General features: G+C 45.5%; 1 protein-coding gene across 1 annotated transcript in view; it reads right to left on the reverse strand.

Moving 5' to 3' along the window:
• OTOGL (otogelin like) overlaps nt 1–23,601 on the reverse strand; it is a 139,394-nt gene that overhangs the window by 22,801 nt on the left and 92,992 nt on the right. The window contains exons 34-45 of the mRNA XM_054173788.1: nt 23,041–23,158; nt 21,720–21,799; nt 19,368–19,433; nt 17,545–18,278; nt 16,036–16,213; nt 13,263–13,405; nt 12,002–12,094; nt 10,211–10,400; nt 6,444–6,658; nt 4,065–4,206; nt 2,027–2,212; nt 1,349–1,561 (exon numbers count right to left, since the gene is read on the reverse strand). Of these exons, the coding sequence (XP_054029763.1) occupies nt 1,349–1,561; nt 2,027–2,212; nt 4,065–4,206; nt 6,444–6,658; nt 10,211–10,400; nt 12,002–12,094; nt 13,263–13,405; nt 16,036–16,213; nt 17,545–18,278; nt 19,368–19,433; nt 21,720–21,799; nt 23,041–23,158 (2,358 nt within the window). The remainder of the gene's footprint in view (nt 1–1,348; nt 1,562–2,026; nt 2,213–4,064; nt 4,207–6,443; nt 6,659–10,210; nt 10,401–12,001; nt 12,095–13,262; nt 13,406–16,035; nt 16,214–17,544; nt 18,279–19,367; nt 19,434–21,719; nt 21,800–23,040; nt 23,159–23,601) is intronic.

A 23,601-nucleotide genomic window follows, 5' to 3' on the forward strand; every position in this document is an offset into this window, starting at 1 on the left:
ACAAACAACCACAAACCACAAAAAACCCCAGACCAGCTCATTTTGGGATGGCAGCAAATGAAGCTCTATTTACAAGCAAACTAAAACAAGCTAGAAATACGAAATGGATTGGATATGTATAAAACATACAATCTATGTGCTCTCTATATACACACACAATATATATATATACACACACACATATTATATATGTATGTAATCTATCTATCTATCTATCTATCTATTCTGTATCCTGTAATTATTCTGTATATACCTACCTACCTACCTACCTACCTACCTACCTCCCTCCCTCCCTACCTCTCTCTCTATCTATACAATACATAACACAGAAACTCCTCAGACCCCCCTGGACAGATCAAGGTGACCCATGTACCTCTTCCCCACCTCCCTCCCTCCTTCCTGTTACCTCACACAGTAGTCAAAACAGAGATCCCCTGACAAGGCCACAGGAGAGAGAGAGAAGAGAAGTTGCAAGCAGAAGTGCAAGAATGGTTTCTGCCTCTGCTCTATATCCCATTACCAAGCCAATGAATTCTGTAGACCTTAGCATTGTTTTCCTTTTGCATCCAGTGGTATGTTATTTCACTTTCAGTCTTTGCAGTCAGGATCTAGGCTAAAGTTCCCCCTTCAAACCATAACAATTACTCAGCATTTTAGGAGGCACACACTAGTAACTTTTCCTATCAGCCCTGGCTAGAGAGGGTATCACTATTCAGTGATATCCTGGGCTTCTGGGAAAGAGCAGTAGGTCTTGCCACCAAAGCACTAAAAAGAAAGCAAAACAGGCTCTGATGACTGCCCCAGTTACCAAGGTACTTCTACCATCAAGCATTTATCAGGTTGTTTTAGATTCCACCCAAGAGCTTAAAACTTCCTTTTTAATTAGAAGTTTTGTTTCACTAGTGAACTTCTATTTTAAAAAAAATTAATAGTTATTTCAATGAGTCAGTTCCTACAAGGAAAGCAAACCTGCTCTCCTGGCCCAAACAGCTACAAGTACCTAAAAATTACTTCTGAAGTATGTTTTCTTGAAGCCTGTCTAAAGCTTACAGAATCACAGAATGCCAGGGGCTGGAAGGGACCTCAAAAGCTCATCCAGTCCAAGCCCCCTGCCAGAGCAGGATCACCTAGAGCAGATCACACAGGAACACATCCAGGCAGGTGTTGAATATCTCCAGAAAGGGAGACTCCACAACCCGCCCCTGGGCAGCCCATTCCAGTGATCTATCACCCTCACAGGGAAAAAATTCTTCCTCCTGTTTCCATGGAACTTCCTATGCCTCAGCTTCCAGTGAGTGTCAAGCACTTACCTTATGTTTCCACTACTGAGAACAGACGTGGTACATACCACAGACTTTCTTTGGACAGCAAGCTCTCTCTTCTATGACATGGATGATAACTTCCCCTTCTCTTTCACACACTGGTGGTGGATCCTCGCTGCATTCAGGCTCTACAGCAACAATACTTCCATTTTCTAAACAGTTGTACATGCAGCAGCCTCTCAGGGACCCATTCCAGATCTCCCCAGCAGAGCGAGGCTGTCCTTTGTTATCTGTACATGCTGACAGAAAAAAAAACCCATGACAGTCCTTCAACAAGCAGAGACTGCAGATTCCCTGCAAGCAACTACAAACTGCATGCAATTATTGTCCAAAATGGGAGCACTGTGAAGCACTGTGATCAAAGAATCCAAGAAAAGATGATGGCCTTAAAACCCACAAATGAACCTCAATAAGTCCTGAGGGCAAGTGAAAAAACCTGCCCATGGAATTCCTTCTGGAGTACTCCAGGGAAGAAATCCTGGGAGGTACAAAATAATGACCACCTTTTGCTCCTGCCAGATTTCTTGAATCCAAGTGAACTGAAAGCACAGGCTGCTGTAGTTTGAAATAAAGCTCAGCTCTATTGAAGGGAGCTGGAGCAGATTCAAACTTACTGAGAATTGACACAAGAACTTAAACTTCTTATCCTCAGCTGAGGTCACTATGAGCATAGCTGCAAAACCACTCTGTCCTGCTGCACTTACTGCATTTTTCTTCTGGTATACAGAGGCTGGAGTCTGTTCTGTGCAGAACAGTGCCATTTTTACACACACAGTCTTCCCTTAAATAGGAACAGGCAGAATCCTCATAGAACCATTTATTCAAGCACGTCTTGGCTTCACAGGGCTGCACACAAGGCTGATATTCTTTGCCTTCTGGACAACTCAGTGCTGCAAGTCATAGGAATAAAAGAAAGTGTGTTGTTATTATTTCAGCATTTGACTGGAAGTAAGAGCAGGTGAGTGTATCACAGAAAGCATGCATGTAGATTTTTCACAGTATTTTAGGGAAATAACTGATTCAATCAAAATTAAAACTGATTCATGACACGTGGACTCAAACAGTCATAGAATGGTTTGTTTGGAAAGAACCTTTAAAAGCCATCTGGTCCACCCCCTCCTCTGTGAGCAGGGACATCTTCAACTAGATCAGGTTGCTCAGAGCCCCATCCAACCTGGTCTTAGCTGTTTCCAGGGCTGGGGAACCTCCAATCTCCATGGACAACTTGTTCCAGTGTTTCAGCAACGTCGTTGCAAATTATTTCCTCCCTGTATCTAGTCAAAATCTACCCTCTTTTGTTTTAAAACTACTACCTCTTTTCCTGTCACAACAGACCCTGCTAAACAAACTGTCCCCACCTTTCTTATAGGCTCACTTTAAGTGCTGAAAGGCTACAAGAAGATTTTCATGTAGTTTTCTGTTCTCCAGGCTTCTTCTATAAGACAATGCAACTTAAGAACTTGTACTCTGATTTATTAATGCTGTAACAGAATGAGGTGATCCTTCAGAGAATCACAGAATGTTAGGGGCTAGAAGGGACCTCCAAAGATCTTCCAGTTCAACCCCCCTGCCAGAGCAGGAGCACCTATGCCAGATCACACAGGAACACAACCAGGCAGGTCTTGAGTATCTCCAAATAGGGAGACTCTACAGCCCCCCTGGGCAGCCTCTTCCAGTGTTGTGTCACCCTCACAGGGAAAAAATTCTTCCTCCTGTTTCCATGGAACTTCCTCTGCCTCAGCTTCCACCACTGCCCCTTCTGCTGGCATTGGGCATCACCCAGCAGAGCCTCGCTCCAGCCTCTGGGCACTCATCCTGCACATCTTCGTCAACAGCAATGAGGTCACCTCTCAGGCTGCTCCTCTCCAAGCTACAGAGCCCTCAGCTCCCTCAGGCTCTCCTCCTAAGGAAGATCTTCCACTGCCTTCATCATCTTTGTGGCTCTGTACTGGACTCTTTCAAGCAGTTCCCTGAGGTCCTTCCTGAACTGAGGGGCCCAGAACTGGACACAATACTCCAGATGTGGCCTCGGCAGGGCAGAGTAGAGGGGGAGGAGAACCACTCTCGACCTACTGATCACAACCGTTCTAATCCACCCCAGGATGCCATTGGCCTTCCTGGCCACAAGAGCACATTGCTGGCTCATGGTCAACCTCCCATCCACTAGGACCCCCAGGTCCTTTTCCCCTTCACTGCTCTCCAGCAGCTCAGTCTCCAATCTCTATTGCTCCATGGTGTTGTTCTTTACCAGGTGCCAGACTCTTCGCTTGCCCTTGCTGACCTTCAGTTTCTCCCTGCCCAGCTCTCAGCCTGTCTCAGTTTGGCTGAATGGCAGCACAACCCTCCTGTGTCAGCCACTTCACCAGTTGGTGTCCTCAGCAAATTTGCTGCCAGTGCTCTCTGTGCCCTCTTCCAGGTCATTGATGAATATATTGAACAGCTCTGGTCCTAATACTGACTCCTGAGGGACTCTGTTCCACTGACCACTACTCTCCCTTCTACTACTTCTTCCTTCACTACTCCCTTCACTACTTCTTCCCTTCAACCAGTTCCCATCCACCTCTCCACCTGATCAGCCAGACCACACTGCCTCAGCTTAGCTGTGAGGATGCTGTGGGAGATGGTGTCAAATGCTTTACAATACTTAAAATAACAATGGAAATAGATACATTTGTCACATAGCACTAAACACTGGAGCAATATAAATCCCCACTAGGGTATAGAACATGGCTCTGTGCTTACAGCAGTAATCGGGTGTCCTCCATTGAATGCAGACATTGTGCTTGTTGCATAAAGCCACATATGCAGCAAGGGCATCACACTCATAATTCCCAAAAGAAGCACTATTGGTCCACATCTTCTCACAAAACTCCTGTGGTGACACCTAGGAACATGGAATAATTGAGAATTAACAGGCAGAAGAGGTTGGTGCAATTGAAATGAAGCATTAATTATGAGAAATGAAACAGTTGCAAGGGAAAAAAAAAAGTCACAAGGAGTGCCTGAAGTTAAACAACACCATTTTTTCCAGAACACTCAAACTTAGACCTGCCAGAACTGCAGTCACAGGACACAGTACTAATGAGATTGTTACCCCACTCCCAAGAACTTCTGCAGTGTAACCCTGTCAGCTAAAAGTCAACAATCTTTGGCTAAACATTGCTGCTATGCCTTCCATAAATGTCTCTGAACAAATGATTGCTGAGTTCTCTGTTTCTGAATCTCTAGGACCCAACAGCTGATGTGATTTGGTCTAAATGCAGGTGGTGCAACCTATCTTACTTCTGTTGGCTTTATTGACATAAGCTTACAACAAGATGGAATAAATTCCTTTTGCTTGTTCACTACTGTGCTGCAGCCCAGCTCTCCCTGTCACTTCAGCAGATCCTCAGGCAGTCCATTACACTGATGACTGTTACCTATCCCTGTCCAGATGCTTCACACTTGTGAAGCAGGCAGGATGCTCCACTCATTCTGTCTCTGCCACCATCATGTGCATGAATGAAAACAAATGTCATGATGGATGAACCCAGGGCTTGGCAACTTTGATGCTATGACAGGTTTTGCTTTAAAACAGGAAAAAATACAATTGCATTGTACCCAAGGCTATGAGAGCTTTCCTTAAATCATATACAAAGTAGGAATTCTGACCATTCAGATTCACTTTGATTACCTCTGAATTAGATGTTTAAAAATAATTATGAAAAGCATCCTGCTACCTACAGATACTACTCTCCCTTCCTGATTTCAAACTGCTTGCCACTGCTCCCTCCCATTAAGTTTCTGTGGCAAATCTATATCTATATCTATATCTATATCTATATCTATATCTATATCTATATCTATATCTATATCTATATCTATATCTATATCTATATCTATATCTATATCTAGCATCTACTTCTATATCTATATCTCATCTATATCATCTATATTACCTATATTAATGATATCATCTATATTACTTATATTATCTATATCTATGTCTGTATCTATATCTACATATCAATATCATCTGTATCTATATCATCTATACCATCTATATCATCTATACCATCTATATAATCTGTATTATCTCTATCTATACCTATATAGGATCATAGAATTGTCAGGGTTGGAAGGGACCTCAAGGATCAGCCAGTTCCAACCCCCCTGCCATGAGCAGGGACACCTCACACTACAGCAGGTTGCTCACAGCCACATCCAGCCTGGCCTGAAAAACCTCCAGGCATGAGGCTTCCACCATCTCCCTGGGCAACCTGTGCCAGTCTCTCACCACCCTCATGGGGAAGAACTTCTTCTTAACATCCAATCTGAATCTCCCCATTTCTAGTTTTGCTCCATTCCCCCCAGTCCTATCACTGCCTGACACCCTCAAAAGTCCCTCCCCAGCTTTCTTGTAGCCCCCTTCAGATCCTGGAAGGCCACAAGAAGGTCTCCTGGGACCCTTCTCTTCTCCAGACTGCACAGCCCCAGCTCCCTCAGTCTGTCTCCATAGCAGAGCAGCTCCAGCCCTCTGCTCATCCTCATGGCCTTTCTCTGGACATGTGTATCTATATCTATATATTCATATCTGTATCTATGTCTATATTACTTTTTTTATTATTAATCTCTAACCCTTTCCCTTCAGAAGAACTTACTCTGATATTTTTTTTCTGCCTGGGGAAAGTGAGGAAAGGTCTTGGGAGTTTGAAAGAAGGGGCTCTGCAGCCTATAGTACCTGTAACAGCATTTGCCTGTGGTGTAAACTGAAGATAAGACAACACAAACAAGGAGTGGAAAGGCAGAACAGTGTGAAATGACTCAGGAATCTGGACACATCTACCTCTGAGAAAGGGCCACCAGAGCAATCAATCAATCAATCAATCAATCAATCCTTTTGATTTTTTAATTGAGTTGTAAAAGTAAGTCAGACCTCAGAGATCTGGGGCTTGCTCATTTCCTGCGCTGCGCTGCACTGCCCACCTCTACTGGTAGTCTGCATGCTGCAGCTGCATCCCCGTTAGAAAGCAGTGTCCAGAAACAAATGATAATCATTTCTGGGTGAAATACCAGTCTCAGACTGCTTGAGTTGCTGTTGTATGCAGCAGAGGAGTGAGGCTTTGAATTCTAGAGACTCACTTTCTTGTGACAGGGGATGAAAATGGTTTTGTTTAACAGTTCCATGCAGTACGTGCAGTTATCTTCAGCACAGCTTCTTCCTGGCCTCCTGGTTGCCCCATCAAGTGATTTCTCAACTTCCCAGCTCTTAATGAACACTTCCATTTCCTCCATATTTGTTATTACTGTCCTGTTCTGCATTTTCAGGTCATCAGCAGGATCTCCATTACACACCCCTGGAGACAGAGCATCGCATTCAAAACACAAACAAGTGAATTACTTCCTTTGGGAAAGAAAAGGGCACTTGAATAGGTAAAACTAACTTTGTATCAGGCTCACCTCTGAACCATAGCCATTTGAATTTGTAAATGACAGCAGCTCTATGTCCACTGCAGCACACTTGTGATTTCAGTTATCAGCTCAATGGCTTAGCAACATCAGGTAGGTAACACAGTGCAAGTATTGATACTTTTCCCAACAATAAACTAGCTTTTGAGGAAAGCTGCTCCCAAAATGTGCTGTAGAGAGTAGCAAATTCGGTGCCATGGCACCAGACTGCAGTCTCACCTACTGAAGAGCAATCCTGTTATGGGAGTGAATGTAAATGGCCTTCAGTGATTTGGCACTGCACTGGAACTTAAATGAATATTTTAAAGGCAGGAAGTTATGACTCATTTGATGATCAAATTCCTTTCTATAGAGAAAATATTATTCTTATTTATTAACACAAAACCACTGAAAAAAACACCCTACCCAATGCCCTAACATCCACTGGCTACCTGAATCAACTATTGTGTGTCTGTACTTAATTCTTCACTGAAAACATACCCTTCCTACAGCCATACAATGAATCACAGAATGGTCCAGGCTGGATAAATGGGCTCTGAGTAATGAAGATCTTGGAATCATAGAATGGTCTGGGCCAGAAGGGACCTCCAAAGCTCATCCAGTCCCTACAATCAGCAGGGACATCCCCAACTACATCAGCCTGCCCAGGGCCTCCTTTGGCTTTGCCTTGAATATCTCAAGGGATGGAGCCTCCACCACCTCCCTGGGAAACCTGTTCCAGTGTTCCACCACCCTCATCACAGAACTGAAGAATTGTCAGGGTTGGAAGGGACCTCAAGGATCATCTAGTTCCAACCCCCCTGCCATGGACAGGGACACCTCACACTACAGCAGGTTGCCCAGGGCCTCCTTGAACCTCACCTTGAATATTTCAAGGAAAGGAGCCTCAACCACCTCCCTGGGCAACCTGTTCCAGTGTTCCACCATCCTCATGGGGAAGAACTTCTTCCTAACTTCCAATCTCAATCTACCCATTTCTAGTTTTGCTCCATTCCCCCAAGTCCTATCACTCCCTGACACCCTCAGAAGTCCCTCCCCAGCTTTCTTGTAGCCCCCTTCCGATCCTGGAAGGCCACAAGAAGGTCTCCTGGGAGCCACCTACTCTCCCGACTGAACAGCCCCAACTCCCTCAGTCTGTCTCCCTAGCAGAGCAGCTCCAGCCCTCTGTGCATCCTCATGGCCCTTCTCTGGACACCTTCCAGCACCTCCAGGTCCTTCCCAGAACAGAGGCTCCAGAACTGGACACAGAGCTCCAGCTGTGGTCTCAGCAGAGTGGATCAGAGGGGAAGAATCCCCTCCCTGTCCCTGCTGGCCACACTTCTCTTGCTGCAGCCCAGGCTCTGGTTGGCTCTCTGGGCTGCAAGTGCTCACTGCAGGCTCCTTTTGAGCTTCTCCTCCACCAGCACCCTCAAGTCCTTTTCTTCAGAGCTGCTCCCAAGCCAGCCCCAGCCCAGCCTGTATTGGTGCCTGGGATTGCCCTGACCCAGCTGCATGGCCTTGCACTTGATGCTGAACTTCATGAGGTTGGCTTGGGCCTGGATCTGCAGCCTGTCAAGGACCCTCTGTATGGATCCCTTCCCTCCAGCTGTCAGCTGCACCAGACATGCCGTTCCTAACCGCCCCTTTTACAGAATTAACCAGATTGGAAAAGACCTCAGAGATCATCAAGTCCAACCTACCACCCAACACTATCTGATCAACTAAACCATGGCACCAAGTGCCTCATCCAGTTTCTTCTTAAACACCTCCACCTCCACCACCTCCCTGGGCAGCACATTCCAATGGCCAATCTCTCTGTCTGGGAAGAACTTCTTTCTAATATCTAACCTAAACCTCCCCTGGCACAGCTTGAGACTGTGTCCCCTTGTTCTGGTGCTGGGTGCCTGGGAGAAGAGACCAACCCTCTCCTGGCTACCAAGGAGTTGTAGAGAGCAATAAGGTCACCCCTGAGCCTCCTCTTCTCCAGGCTAAGCAACCCCAGCTCCCTCAGCCTCTCCTCACAGGGCTGTGCTCCAGACCCCTCCCCAGCTTTGTTGCCCTTCTCTGGATACCTTCCAGCATCTCAACATCTTTCCTAAACTAAGGAGCCCAGAGCTGGACACAGGACTCAAGGTGTGGCCTAACCAGTGCTGAGTCCAGGGCAGAATGACTTCCCTGCTCCTGCTGGCCACACTATTCCTGATGCAAGCCAGGATGCCACTGGCCTTCTTGGCACACTGCTGGCTCGTGCTTAGGCAGCTGTTAATCAGCACCCCCAGGTCCCTTTCTGCCTGGCCGCTCTCCAGCCACTCTGACCCCAGCCTGCAGCACTGCATGGGGTTGTTGTGGCCAATGTGTAGAACCGAGCACTCAGATGTGTTAAATCTCATGCCCTTGGACTCTGTCCAGCCTGGCAAGGTCCCTCTGCAGAGCTCTCCTACCCTCTAACAGATCAACTCCTGCCCCCATCTTGGCAGAGTTATGAAAAGTCTCTCAAGGCAGCTTGAAATGTACTAAACCTGCTGTCACTGAAATTCAAGTCTATGACACCTCAGCACAGTTTTAGACTCTACATCAGGAGTGTGAGTTTGGATTCACTATCATCAGGGGACCTTGACCCTTCCCAAACACAGCTCTATTTGCATTAGTGATAAGCTGCCACCTGCTGACATCTGACAATTACTCATTTCTCCCAGAGTCAGTGAAATATACTGTCACTGCCTGAACTTCTTCAGCAGCTCCTTCCCCTTTTCTTTACTTGACTTCAACTGTATTCTTAAAGAGAGAGATGAGTACAATTTTCAGGAGATATTTAGATACAATGTACTGATTATTACTTGCCCTGCAAGCTGCTTCATTAGCAAGCAGTGCTTTGGAACAGAACTGTTGATTTATTCTTATCAATAAACAGGCCACTCAGAGGACTGGAACATCTCTCCTATGAAGCCAAGCTGAAAGAATTGAAGCTGTTTCAGCCTGGGAAAGGAAGGAGAGATCTTATAGCTGCATTTCAATAGAGGACCTAAAGGAAGGCTGGGGAAGGACTGTTTAGAAGGGCTTGTAGCAATAAGATGAGGTGCAATGGTTTGAAACTGGAGCAAGGTAGATCTAGCTTGGACATAGGGTTCTTTACAATGAGACTGGTAAAATACTGGAACAGGCTGCCCATGGATGTGCTTGAGGCCCAAACCTGGAGGCATCATGACCCTGGGCAGCTTGATGTAGTTGGAGGTGTCCCTGCTGCCTGCAGGGTGGTTGGACAAGATGACCTTCGAGGGTCCCTTCCAACCCAATGGAATCTGTGAATTTATAGCATTTCCCATGCCCACCCCAAGCAGGATTGTCAGTGTAGTGAATGGGGTTCTCAAGGAGAGCTACAGGGACAGCAAGTCACAAAAAGGAAGTGTAAATTGTAAATAGGAAATTATTACATCAGAACAAAATTGCCAGCATAGCCTCACCACAAAGTCCTTCTGTCTCCATGGATGTGTTGGAGTATAATCCATACTGTATGTCTATGATGCCTGTGATGTGAGCCCACTTGATGTCAATACCAGCTGGGGTAGTAACAGTGTACATCGCACCAGTATCCTGAACACTCAGCCCTTCTGCTGAAAATGGCAGTGATTGAGTTACAGAATCCACAACTACCTAAAACAAACCAAATACACTTTAGACATAAAACCAGGCTGCAGATTGCATTTTACATGTCTTCACATTCTGCAGTGAAAGGTATTTTTTTCAGCCTCTGCCACATACAGTAATAGACACAGTGCTTAATGCGCAGAGCTTCCCATCACTGTCATTTCCTGTAACTGCAAATGAAGTAGGCATGAGACAAAACATCACAGTCTCACAGTATCACCAAGGCTGGAAGAGACCTCAAAGATCATCATGTCCAACCTGTCACCACAGACCTCATGACTAGACCATGGCACCAAGTGCTACATCCAATCCCCTCTTGAATACCTCCAGAGATGGTGACTCCACCACCTCCCCAGGCAGCACATTCCAATGACGGAACGACTCTCTCAGGGAAGAACTTTCTCCTCACCTCCAGCCTAAACTTCCCCTGGCACAGCTTGAGACTGTGTCCACTTGTTCTGGTGCTGCTTGCCTGGGAGAAGAGACCAACCCCTTCCTGGCTACAACCTCCCTTCAGGTAGTTGTAGAGAGCAATGAGGTCTCCCCTGAGCCTCCTCTTCTCCAGGCTAAACAACCCCAGCTCCCTCAGCCTCTCCTCACAGGGCTGTGCTCAAGGCCTCTCCCCAGCCTCGTTGCCCTTCTCTGGACATGTTCAAGTGTCTCGATGTCCTTCCTAAACTGAGGGGCCCAAAACTGGACACAGGACTCAAGGTGTGGCCTAACCAGTGCAGAGTCCAGGGGCACAATGACTTCCCTGCTCCTGCTGGCCACACTATTCCTAATGCAGGCCAGGATGCCATTGGCCTGCTTGGCCACCTGGGCACACTGCTGGCTCATGTTTAGGTGGCTGTCAATCAGCACCCCCAGGCCCCTCTCTGTTTGGCAGCTCTCCAGCCACTCTGACCCCAGCCTGTAGCTCTGCATGGGGTTGTTGTGGCCAAAGTGCAGCACCTGGCACTTGGATTTCTTGAATGCCATCATATTGGACTCTGCCCATCTGCCCAGTCAGTCAAAGTCCCTCTGCAGAGCCTTTCTGCCCTCTAACAGATCAACATCTGCTCCCAACTTGGTGTCATCTGCAAATTTGCTGATGACTGACTCAATCCCCTTATCCAGATCACCAATGATGATATTAAAGAGGATGGTGCCCAGCAATGATCCCTGGGGGATAACACTGGTGACTGGCGGCCAGCTGGATGTGGCACCATTCAGCACCACTCTCTGGGCTCAGCCCTCCAGCCAGTTCCTAACCCAGCACAGAGTGTTGCAGTCCAAGCCACAAGCTGATAGCTTAGCCAGCAGTTTGCTGTGGGGAACGGTGTCAAAGGCCTTGCTGAAGTCCAGGTAGACCACATCCACAGGCCTCCCCACATCAACCAAGACACAGGAAGCAATAGATCTTAGTTGTCACGTACCACAGGACAAAATCACAGAATCACAGAAACATTCAGGTTGGAATAGACCCTCAGGATCCTCATCCTGTGGTGCATTCATTGCCAGTCTGACCTATTCCATTGCAAATCTGATCTATTCCATTCCACAACAGAAGAGCTCCCCAGCTCCCTTTTAAATGTACACATGCTATATACCTGTGAACAGATACTTACTTCTCTTGCCAGGCGATTGATAAGTAGCTGATGTGTGCTTGTTGTTACATTTAATTTCTTAAAACAGAGCCCTGAAGTGTCTGCAGGGGAAACCTTGAAAGAAAAGTGACAAACCAATTAATTCTACACCAGTGCTATAGGGGCTTCCCCTCCCCCCCAGTATGTGCAATGTTGATGCATTTTACAATTGGCAAAAGGGGGGGAAAAAATACTCACTGTTGCTCTTATTGAATTGGCACTCTGGAAAATATTAAAAATAGGTTAGGTTAGCAATGCCTGCTCAGGAGAAGAAAAAGATCTCAGCAATGCCTGCTCAGGAGAAGAAAAATGGAGAAGAAAGTACAAGGAAAGAAAATGATGACATCACCATGGAGCCTGGAAGCAGCAGACCAGGAGGAACCCTCTCTTTGTGTCTTAACTTCAGAGAATCACAGAATCACCAAGGTTGGAAGAGACCTCAAAGATCAAGTCCAATCTGTCAAGCACAGACCTCATGACTAAACCATGGCACCAAGTGCCATGTCCAATCCCCTCCTGAACACCTCCAGGGATGGTGAGTCCACCACCTCCCTGGGCAGCACATTCCAATGGCTAACAACTCTCTCTGTGAAGAACTTTCTCCTCACCTTGAGCCTAAACTTCCCCTGCTGCAGCTTGTTCTGGTGCTGGTTGCATGAGAGAAGAGACCAACCCCCTCCTGGCTGCTGCAACTCATGGAGCTGAAGAGGCTGCTCAGAGAAGGACTTGGACTTGGGGATCTCGCTTTCCCCTCCTCCAGCAGAGGACAGCACAGCCAACAAGGATGACCTCTCCTTCAAGCCGAAGTGGCAGCAGCCATCCTCCACAGACCCAAACAGGCTTGGGGGGTAGGAGGTAGTAATATAATTCCTTTCCTCTTTTCTCTCCCTCTTCTCCCTCTCTCTCTCTCTACTTTTCCCCTCTCTCTCCTTTCTTCTGTTCTGTCCACTTTATTCTGTTAATAAAGAGCCTTGAGGGCTGTTGATATTTTGGCCTCGTTTGTGCCTCTAATTTCATAGCACAGAATGTTCAAAGGAACTGAGGCTCTTTCCCTCTCCAGACAGCCAGCTGCCAGCCAGGCAGCATGATGAAGCACACTCCTTGAATGAAATACCTTGCTGTTTTCCAATGGGTATAGCTTTTACCTGAAGGTTTTAAGTGATACAGTTTTGCAGAATGTCATGCCTGTAACAGAAAAATTCAAGCAACTACGACAATTACTGTGGGAATGCAAGAATCTTACCTGGTTAGCAGCACATTTTTCAACATGAGCAACAAGGATTTCTCCTGGTAGGTTGACTAAAATGTAGGAAGCCATATTAGAGAGGGCTATGCTGTTCCCATCAAATGTAATAACACTCAGTTCAGACAGTATGGAACATTGACCTAAAAAAAAAAGGGCAGTCATTTAAGGAGCTTAGCACAAAAATAAACTCAGGGCATTTCTAAGCACTTTCAGGTTCAGCAGTATTTGATTGAATAGATACATTCACAGAGAGAGATCACAGAATCAGCCAGGTTGGAAGAGACCTCCAGGATCATCAAGTCCAACCGATCACCCAACACCATCTGATCAATTAGACCACAACACTAAGTGCCTCATCCAGGCTTTTCTTAAACTCCTCCAGGGGTGCTGACCCCACCACCAACCTGGGCAGCCCATTCCAATGGCCTATTACTCTTTCTGTGAAGAACTTCTTTCTAAGGTCAAGCCTAAAATGGCCTTGTTCCGTGGGTAGCATACCTGAGCCACAAGCAGAAGCAAGGGTCTTACATTGCTCAGCTACTGCTGTGTGCCCAGGGTAGGGGAGAAAGTTTCACTTGGTGAAAACTTTCACCAAAGTCAATGTTTTACAGGGAAGGCCAATGAATCTGTCCACTGTGAGAGAAAAGATGTGGAGTAAAATAGACACATTTTTGGAGATAGTGAGAACAAGAGATTGATCATCTTGAAACAAAAGATTGGTTATCTTGAAACAAGAGATTCAATTACAGAATCACAGAATCACCAAGGTTGGAAGAGACCTCAAAGATCATCAAGTCTGGTTATCTTGAAACAAGAGAATGGTTATCTTGAAACAAGAGATTCAATCACAGAATCACCGAGGTTGGAAGAGACCTCAAAGATCATCAAGTCTGGTTATCTTGAAACAAGAGAGTGGTTATCTTGAAACAAGAGATTCAATCACAGAATCACCAAGGTTGGAAGAGACCTCAAAGATCATCAAGTCTGGTTATCTTGAAACAAGAGAGTGGTTATCTTGAAACAAGAGATTCAATCACAGAATCACCAAGGTTGGAAGAGACCTCAAAGATCATCAAGTCTGGTTATCTTGAAACAAGAGAGTGGTTATCTTGAAACAAGAGATTCAATCACAGAATCACCAAGGTTGGAAGAGACCTCAAAGACCATCAAGTTTGGTTATCTTGAAACAAGAGAGTGGTTATCTTGAAACAAGAGATTCAATCACAGAATCACAGAATCACCAAGGTTGGAAGAGACCTCAAAGATCATCAAGTTTGGTTATCTTGAAACAAGAGAGTGGTTATCTTGAAACAAGAGATTCAATCACAGAATCACCAAGGTTGGAAGAGACCTCAAAGATCATCAAGTCTGGTTATCTTGAAAGAAGAGATTCAATCACAGAATCACCAAGGTTGGAAGAGACCTCAAAGATCATCAAGTTTGGTTATCTTGAAACAAGAGAGTGGTTATCTTGAAACAAGAGATTCAATCACAGAATCACAGAATCACCAAGGTTGGAAGAGACCTCAAAGATCATCAAGTCTGGTTATCTTGAAACAAGAGATTCAATCACAGAATCACCAAGGTTGGAAGAGACCTCAAAGATCATCAAGTTTGGTTACCTTGAAACAAGAGAGTGGTTATCTTGAAACAAATATTTAAATCTGCAATACTAGTTTTGGTGATGCTGCAAGGGTTTTAATGTTTAGAAGTTTTTAATCTCTTTGGTCCTTTTGTCTCCTTGGCAGACAGTCACCTGCCAGTATGAGTGAAAACTGCAGTTAAAGCTAACTGCAATGTGGGGATTCTGCCTTTCAGGAAAAAAAAACCCACAGTATTTTTATGAGTTTTCTTCAGAAAATGTGGAAAATACCTTTAGATGCTGGCTGGTTGAGTGCCTAATGGAAGGCTGTGCTAACTTCTGCTGAAGTATCTGAAATATATTTGTTTAAGCTTTGTCTGAGTACTTTTAGATGAAATAAAACTGGGAGGGCTGTCTTCTACCTCAGAAGAATATATTCTGTTTTTCTGGGGTGCTTGGTGCCGTGGGTTAGTTGTTTAGGTGGGTTGGATTGGTTGATGGGCTGGACATGATGATCTTGAAGGTCTCTTCCAACCTGGTTTATTCTATAACATAACATAACACATCTCAACATTTCTACCAACAGAAATTCTGAAAAGTCCCAGCTGGAAAATGTTGCTGTTCATGTAATTGTGGCCTTCCAGGATCTGAAGGGGGCTACAAGAAAGCTAGGGAGGGACTTTTGAGGGTGGCAGGAAGTGGTAGGACTGGGGGGAATGGAGCAAAACTAGAAGTGGGGAGATTCAGATTGGATGTCAGGAAGAAGTTGTTCCCCATGAGGGTGGTGAGAGACTGGCACAGGTTGCCCAGGGAGGTGGTGGAAGCCTCATCCCTGGAGGTTTTTCTGGCCAGGCTGGATGTGGCTGTAAGCAACCTGCTGTCGTGTGAGGTGTCCCTGCCCATGGCAGGAGGGTTGGAACTGGCTGCTCCTCGAGGTCCTTTCCAGCCCTAACAATTCTATGATACTATGTGACAGAGTTTATTTCAGTGTTTTCATTCAAAAACAAAATATTTTGACTCTCTCAAGTGTTAGTTGAAAGATAACCAAAACATTTGGTAGATTTCATTCTGCTTTGCTCTCTTAAAGTCTTTCCAGTATTCAACCTCATGTTCCCATAACCTGAAGTTTATTGCTTGAAATTTACAGACCAAGACTCTATGGTAATTGAAAATTAAGAAGTGACTTACAGGGACATTCCCATTCTGGGCAACAGCTATCAGTGTTAACTTGAACTGGCGTTCCTCGGAAACCACAGTCTGGCTTCTGCACATCCCTGGGGCAGTTCCTTGAAAGGTTGTATAGCATCCATCCCATATTAACACATACATACTGGCTACATTTGTCAACAGGTTCAAGGTAACTTGGCTGTCAAAGAAGGGAAAAATAAAACAAAGCCAGAATCAGCTTTACATTCAACATCCTAATGAAGGCCAAGTGATCCCTTTTTCAACACCCTGCTCTGAGACAGCGTCAGTGTATCCATGTGAGCCTTCATCACTTCCTTTGGAATGAATTGGGTTTGTCTGGTTGCAACAGGTGACAGTGATGCAGGTTCACAGGATGCTAGGAGGTGGAAGGGACCTCAGGAGACCAAGTCCAATTCCTCTGCCAGAGCAGGACTGTAGAATCCAGCACAGGTCACACAGGAGCACATCCAGATGGGTCTGGAAAGGCTCCAGAGAAGGAGACTCCACAACCTCTCTGGGCAGCCTGTTCCAGTGCTCAGAGACCCACCCAGTGAAGGAGTTCCTCCTCATGTTGAGGTGAAACCTCCTGTGCTGGAGTTTCTATCCATTGCCCCTTGTCCTATCTCAGGGTGCAAGTGAGCAGAGCCTGTGCCCTCCCTCTTGACCTCCAGCCCTCAGATATTGATAGACATTGATCAGATCCCCTCTCAGCCTTCTCTTCTCCAGACTGAACAGCCCCAGGGTTCTCAGCCTCTCCTCACTAGGCAGTGCTGCAGTCCCTTCAGCTTCCTCATAGCCCTCCCTTGAACTCTCCCAGGCAGATCCCTGTCCCTCCTGAACTCAGGAGCCCAGAACTGGATGCAATATTCCAGGTGAGGTCTCAGCAGGGCAGAGTAGAAGGGGAAGAGAACCTCCCTGGATCTGCTGGACACACTCCTCTGAATGCACCTCAGGATCCCAGTTTCTTCTTAAACACCTCCAGCGATGGTGACTCCACCACCTCCTTGGGCAGCACATTCCAATGGCCAATCTCTCTGTCTGGGAAGAATTGCTTCCTAACATCCAACCTAAACCTCCCTGGTGCAGCTTGAGACTGTGTCTTCTTGTTCTGGTGCTGGTTGCCTGGGAGAAGAGACCAACCCCCACCTGGCTACAACCTCCCTTCAGGCAGTTGTAGAGAGCAATGAGGTCTCCCCTGAGCCTCCTCTTCTGCAGGCTAAGCAACCCCAGCTCCCTCAGCCTCTCCTCACAGGGCTGTGCTCCAGACCACTCCCCAGCTTTGTGGCCCTTCTCTGGACACCTTCCAGCAACTCAACATCTTTCCTAACCTGAGTGGCCCAGAACTGGACACAGGACTCAAGGTGTGGCCTGACCAGTGCTGAGTACAGGGCAGAATGAGTTCCCCAGTCCTGCTGCCCTCACTATTCCTGATACAGGCCATTAGATAACAGAGTGGACTGAAAAGCAATATTAATTTTAACACATAGGGAAAATGCCAAGTGTTCATACCATACATTTCGATGATGTAGATGTCACCGAACCAAAGGAAGCCGTGTCAGCAGTCACTGTTTCAGTGCTTGCCTGAGAAGCTTCTGTTTCCACTGGCTTTGAAGGGAAAGGCAGAGCCATTCCACCACTAGAATCTGATACACCTATTCCATGCAGCTCCGAGGGCTCTGCTAAACTGAGAGGAGATGTGGTAATTTTCTGTATTGGGCTCTTGGACCAAGCTGCTGTAGTTACATCCAGCTCTCCAGAAAGAGAGACATTTTTCATTGAGGTTGTATTTCTTGAGAAAGGCAAACTCTGGACTGCAGATACTGTGAGATAAGGCAGGGAGGATTTCTCAGTCGTCGTCTTGGTGTTGGTAACGTTCCTCCGCTCATGTGAAGTCTGGCCGCTTGCAAACACATCCACAGTCCTGTCAGATGAGGTTGCATACTTCATTTCTGAGGCTGTAAATGAGGCACTCTCCATCTGTGACAGTGGGTTTGTCGCAGCAGTTGTCAGGACTGTAAGTTTTGGAGTTTCTCTAGTGCTCTCTGAAGCTTGAGTCACTGCAGCCAATAAACTGGCTGAAGAGCTGGGTGGTATTTTAGCAAAAATGTAAGGTGCTTTCAAGGATGTAGCATTCACTGCCATGTTTGTGATCATTGGTGTAGTGGATTGAGTGATGAGTCCAGCTGATATGGCTGATACTGTTCCCTCTTCCTCTGAAGAACCTACTGAAGAACTCTGTTTTCCTAGAGAAACAGTGGAGATATGAGTGGTCTTAGCAGGAGGAGGATAGGATAGGATAGAATAGGATAGGATAGGATAGGATAGGATAGGATAGGATAGGATAGGATAGGGTAGAATAGAATAGAATAGAATAGAATAGAATAGAATAGAATAGAATAGAATAGAATAGAATAGAATAGAATAGAATAGAATAGAATAATCCAACACCATCTAATCAACTAAATCATGGCACCAAGCACCCCATCAAGTCTCCTCCTGAACACCTCCAGTGATGGCGGCTCCCTGGGCAGCACATTCCAATGGCAAATCTCTTCTGTTCTTCCTAACATCCCGTCTAAACCCCCCCTGGTGCAGCTTGAGACTGTGTCCTCTTGTTCTGGTGCTGGGTGCCTGGGAGAAGAGACCAACCCCCACCTGGCTACAACCTCCCTTCAGGGAGTTGTAGACAGCAAGAAGGTCTCCTCTGAGCCTCCTCTTCTCCAGGCTAAGCAACCCCAGCTCCCGCAGCCTCACCTCGCAGGGCTGTGCTCCAAACTCATCCGCAACTTTGTTGCCCTTCTCTGGACACCTTCCAGCATTTCAACATCTTTCCTAAATTGAGGGGCCCAGAACTGGACACAGGACTCAAGATGTGGCCTAACCAGTGCAGTGTACAGGGGCAGAATGACCTCCCTGCTCCTGCTGGCCACACTATTCCTGATGCAGGCCAGGATGCCATTGGCCCTCTTGGCCACCTGGGCACACTGCAGGCTCATGTTCAGCCTACTCTCAAGCAGTACCCCCAGGTCCCTTTCTGCCTGGCCTCTCTCCAGCCACTCTGACCCCAGCCTGTGAAGACACAGAGACTACTGCCTACCAGACTTGCTTTCTAAAGCAGCTTCAGGAGTTGTAGGCATTAGTAAAGAGGGCTATATAATCAATGCTTTTAGTACTGCTGAAAGGCAAGGAGAAGGGCTTATGTTTAAAGCCAATGTAGAAACATCTATAAGAGCCTATAACTGGGCTTGAGTCAGGCACACTAGTGTGAGCTGACTCAGCCCCTGAAGTAATAAAAGGAGGAGGTGTCTGAGGAAATCTTTCCATGGTCGCACCTGTGTGAGAGATTAACAACGAAGGTTTTGTCCCAGCTGCAGCTTCAGTAGGTGTCACGGGTATGCCTAAAAGGAAAAATTTGTGTTTTAATGTACATTATGGATTATTGGTAAAGCAAAATAGCAACAACTCTTTCTACACAAGTCCCAGTTACATATTGGCCAATCAGAGCATCAGTTTGCTGAGAAGATAACTTCCGGTGCTTCCAGGTTGCCTGAGGACTTTGAGGAACTTGGCTTTTTGAAATTTCTTTGCAAATGAAGTAGCTAATTGTTTATTCTTAGTGATAACCTAGATTTTGTACAGCACTTTTTGAAGCAGTTACAGAATCACAGAACATTAGAGGCTGGAAGGGACCTCCAGAGATCATCCAGTCCAAACCCCCCTGCCAAAGCAGGAGCACCCAGGTTAAGTCTGCACAGGAATGCATCCAAGTGGGTTTGGAATGTATCCACAGGAGACTCCACAACCTCTCTGGGCAGCCTGCTCCACGGCTCTGTCACCCTCACTGCAAAGAAGTTTCTCCTCATGCTGAGCTGAAACCTTCTCTGTTCAAGCTTGTCTCCATTGTTCCTGGGCTTATTGCTGTGCACCACCCAAAAGAGCTTGGCCCCCTCCACTTGACCCCCACCCCTCAGCTATTGACAGACATTGATCAGATCCCCTCTCAGCCTTCTCTTCTTTGGACTAAACATCCCCAGAACCCTCAGTCTTTCTTCACAGGGGAGATGTTTAAGTCCCCTAAGCATCCTCGTGGCTCTCCATGCTGTCTGCACCTGGGACCTTATTACTCTGAGAAGAGAGCTTCTTAAAAATTGCTGAAGTATTTGTATGAAACGTGTTTAGCAGAGCTGGACATACAGAGCTAGCCAGTTTATACTCGCTATGCGTGATGCAATTTCTCATGCTTAACCTTCCCAGTTTATTCTTTTCTCTTCTTGTGGGGCCTTTTGCTTAATTTGTGGTTACTGTTCTCCTTCATTACGTACCAACAATTTGCTAAATGCATTTCAGAGTTTATAAACAGTGGTAAGGGAAACCCATGGGAAATTCAGTAAACCCAAGCTGATAAAACACTGGGAATAAATATAGCTTTGGAAGGTATATCTCATGAGAGAGGAGATACCTTTGTAGTAGCAAATATGCAGCATAATGTATTTAATGCAAAACTTGTACAATTAAATAAGAGATAGCATCAAAATCTGTTATGTTGGAAGGATACTAGATCCCCACCCTAAGCAAATCATGTGGTATCTTCACACACCAGGAGTTATGATATAGGTGCTCTGAGTGTGTTACTGGTAGCTTGACTTATCAAATTAAAAGTCTGAACTTTTGGCCACATCTGAACAAGTGCCACGTTTGAGATCTCTCTCTTATGTGAAGAGAAGAGAAGAGAAGAGAAGAGAAGAGAAGAGAAGAGAAGAGAAGAGAAGAGAAGAGAAGAGAAGAGAAGAGAAGAGAAGGGAAGAGAAGGGAAGAGAAGGGAAGAGAAGGGAAGAGAAGGGAAGAGAAGGGAAGAGAAGGGAAGAGAAGGGAAGAGAAGGGAAGAGAAGGGAAGAGAAGGGAAGAGAAGGGAAGAGAAGGGAAGAGAAGGGAAGAGAAGGGAAGAGAAGAGAAGAGAAGAGAAGAGAAGAGAAGAGAAGAGAAGAGAAGAGAAGAGAAGAGAAGAGAAGAGAAGAGAAGAGAAGAGAAGAGAAGAGAAGAGAAGAGAAGAGTAGCATAGAATAGAATAGAATAGAATAGAATAGGAGTAGAATAAAAGAATGGAATAGAATAGAGTAGAATAAAGTAGCATATAAGAATAGAATAGAATAGAATAGAATAGAATAGAATAGAATAGAATAGAATAGAATAGAATAGAATAGAATTAACTGGGTTGGAAAAGACCTTCAAGATCATTCAGTCCAACCTGTTCCCCAACACCATCTAATCAACTAAACCATGGCACCAGTCTCTTCCTAAACACTTCCAGTGATGGTGACTCCACCACCTCCCTGGGCAGCACATTCCAATGGCCAATCTCTCTGTCTGGGAAGAACCTCTTCCTAATATCCAGCCTAAACCTCCCCTGTCAGAAACAGTTGTGATGACATCACAAAAGGTTCCCATTAATACACTTTCAGATAAATGAAAGAATTCAACTTCAGAGATGGCTTCTTTTTTTTTGTAGGAGATGTATTTTGGAGGACTGGAGATGGAGTCTATGTCCCAGGGAGTCATTCTTCAATGAAAAGGTGTTCTGATAAAGCATTTAATAAAACTCCAAGATTGTATATTGGATTAAAACCTTTCCTGGGTTCTCTAGAGTGATTTAGCAGATTAGACCAAGGTAATAAAAATATACTTACAGTCTTCTGGATAAACACATTTGAGGGTGACCTCATCAAGGATCATGTTTTTGGGGCAGTATGGCAAGCATCCTTCAACCCTTTAAAATATTGTACAGTTATTTCTACAGCCACAATACAAATGGGAAAAAAAATGAATTGTCATTCAGTTGACTTTGGCAAAATGGAAACATTTGAATGCCTTCCCCACCAGACTCCTGAAATCTTTCCACTGTAATGGTGAAGGTAGCATTTTGAGGCTTTGTAAGGTCACAAATCACTGAAGAGCACAATTCTGATTCTAAATTGCTAATAATCAGCTCCTTGATTGGCTGACAGACATGATGGCATTGGGGCATTCTCCTTCCACAGCCAGGTGGGACGTTCAGAACTCTAAGCCAGAAAGGTTTTCCACAGGACAAAGAACTTCTCCACAAGACCACTGTTTTACCCAAGCATGTTCACTGGAGATGTTAAGATACTTAGACTGACTCCATGGAAAGTCTCATTCTTGTGCACTTGCAGCATAGCAGAGTGCAGCTAAGTCCATATTTTCCCTTTCTGTTTCATTTTTGTGAGACTTTTAGGAAGAAAATCAGTGTGCCCATATGGAAAAAGCTAAGAGTACCAGTGGAGAAAGTATCAGTAATACTGCATATGCCTAGGGAGATAATCTCATCTCAAAGTCAAAATAGTTCATTTCCATCAGACTTTATGCCTTGAGGTTTTAGGCTTGGTTTCCCCCCTTCACACACACCCCCCACACCACCACCCCTTTTATTTCCTTGTAGCTCCACAGTTTCTCCTCCACATCGGGGAAGATCCGTGGAGACAGGAAATCTTGTTTCTAAATAACAAGGTGATCTGTCATGAAAGCTCCCTCATCACCTTAGTGACAATGAGCATCCCTTAGCACTAAGTTCCTTCCTCTCACTGGAGAGGGCGTATCTGCCCTTACTATTCCTGCAGCGTTTGAGCTCTGTCGTAGACGCTAGAAGGACGTAAACCTTTACAGCATCGTGGGACGTAAATACAAATCCACAGAAGGGAATAACCCTTGTTTAATTGAATAGATTTCTATTTAACCTCTACCAGAAGTTAACCCCCTGGGGTTGTTAGAAACCCTGTTACTCTTGTGTTGAAAGATGGCTGAGAGAGAGGAATACATCCCGTGGGAAACAAGAGGCTTGCTGCAAATGCCTTGTGAGAGTTACTCACAGGGGTGGCACTGAAGTCCAGGTGAGTAAAAGTGAATGGGTATTCTGCAGCAGCTGTCACAATGTGTAAGGGGCATGCAGTGCAGGAAACAGGGTGATTGCAACAGCAGTTGAGCTGTACTTACGGAGGAAGGAATCTGCACGCTAGTCCCTCAGGATCACTGCAGGTTTTAACACAAGGATTAGCGCAAGATTCGTATCGCCATTCACACATCCTTCTATAAGGCACAGATGCCCCAAGTTCTGAGACAGAAGGGAAAGAAGTTATTGATTGATTGTGTAAGCAATAACCTGTACATTTGTAGCCTTCTCTATAATGCACATTGGGATTTACAGGGGAAAAACAGAAATAAAAAAAGAGGGAAATGAAAATGAAGTGGAGAAATTCCTGGGGACTTCCTGGGAAATAAATGAGGTCTTGCTCAGTTTCACACACTTTACATGCTGTGAAGCTTCAAAGATGCAAAGAGCTGCTCACTTTTACAATACATTCTGCTTTGAAAACTTACAAATCATTCAAACACATAGCAGGTTGCAAAAGCAATACAGTTCATCTAGGAGTGCAGACACCTAGAGCTCACTAACAAGACATTAATGAGGATCTTTTTGTGGCAGAGCACATTCATTCAGAAAGAGTAAAACAAGGGAAATTTAGTTCAAAGACACAGTGGCCACCATCTGTTAAA

Source organism: Dryobates pubescens, chromosome 27 (assembly GCF_014839835.1).
Source record: "Dryobates pubescens isolate bDryPub1 chromosome 27, bDryPub1.pri, whole genome shotgun sequence".
Lineage (NCBI taxonomy): Eukaryota > Metazoa > Chordata > Aves > Piciformes > Picidae > Dryobates > Dryobates pubescens.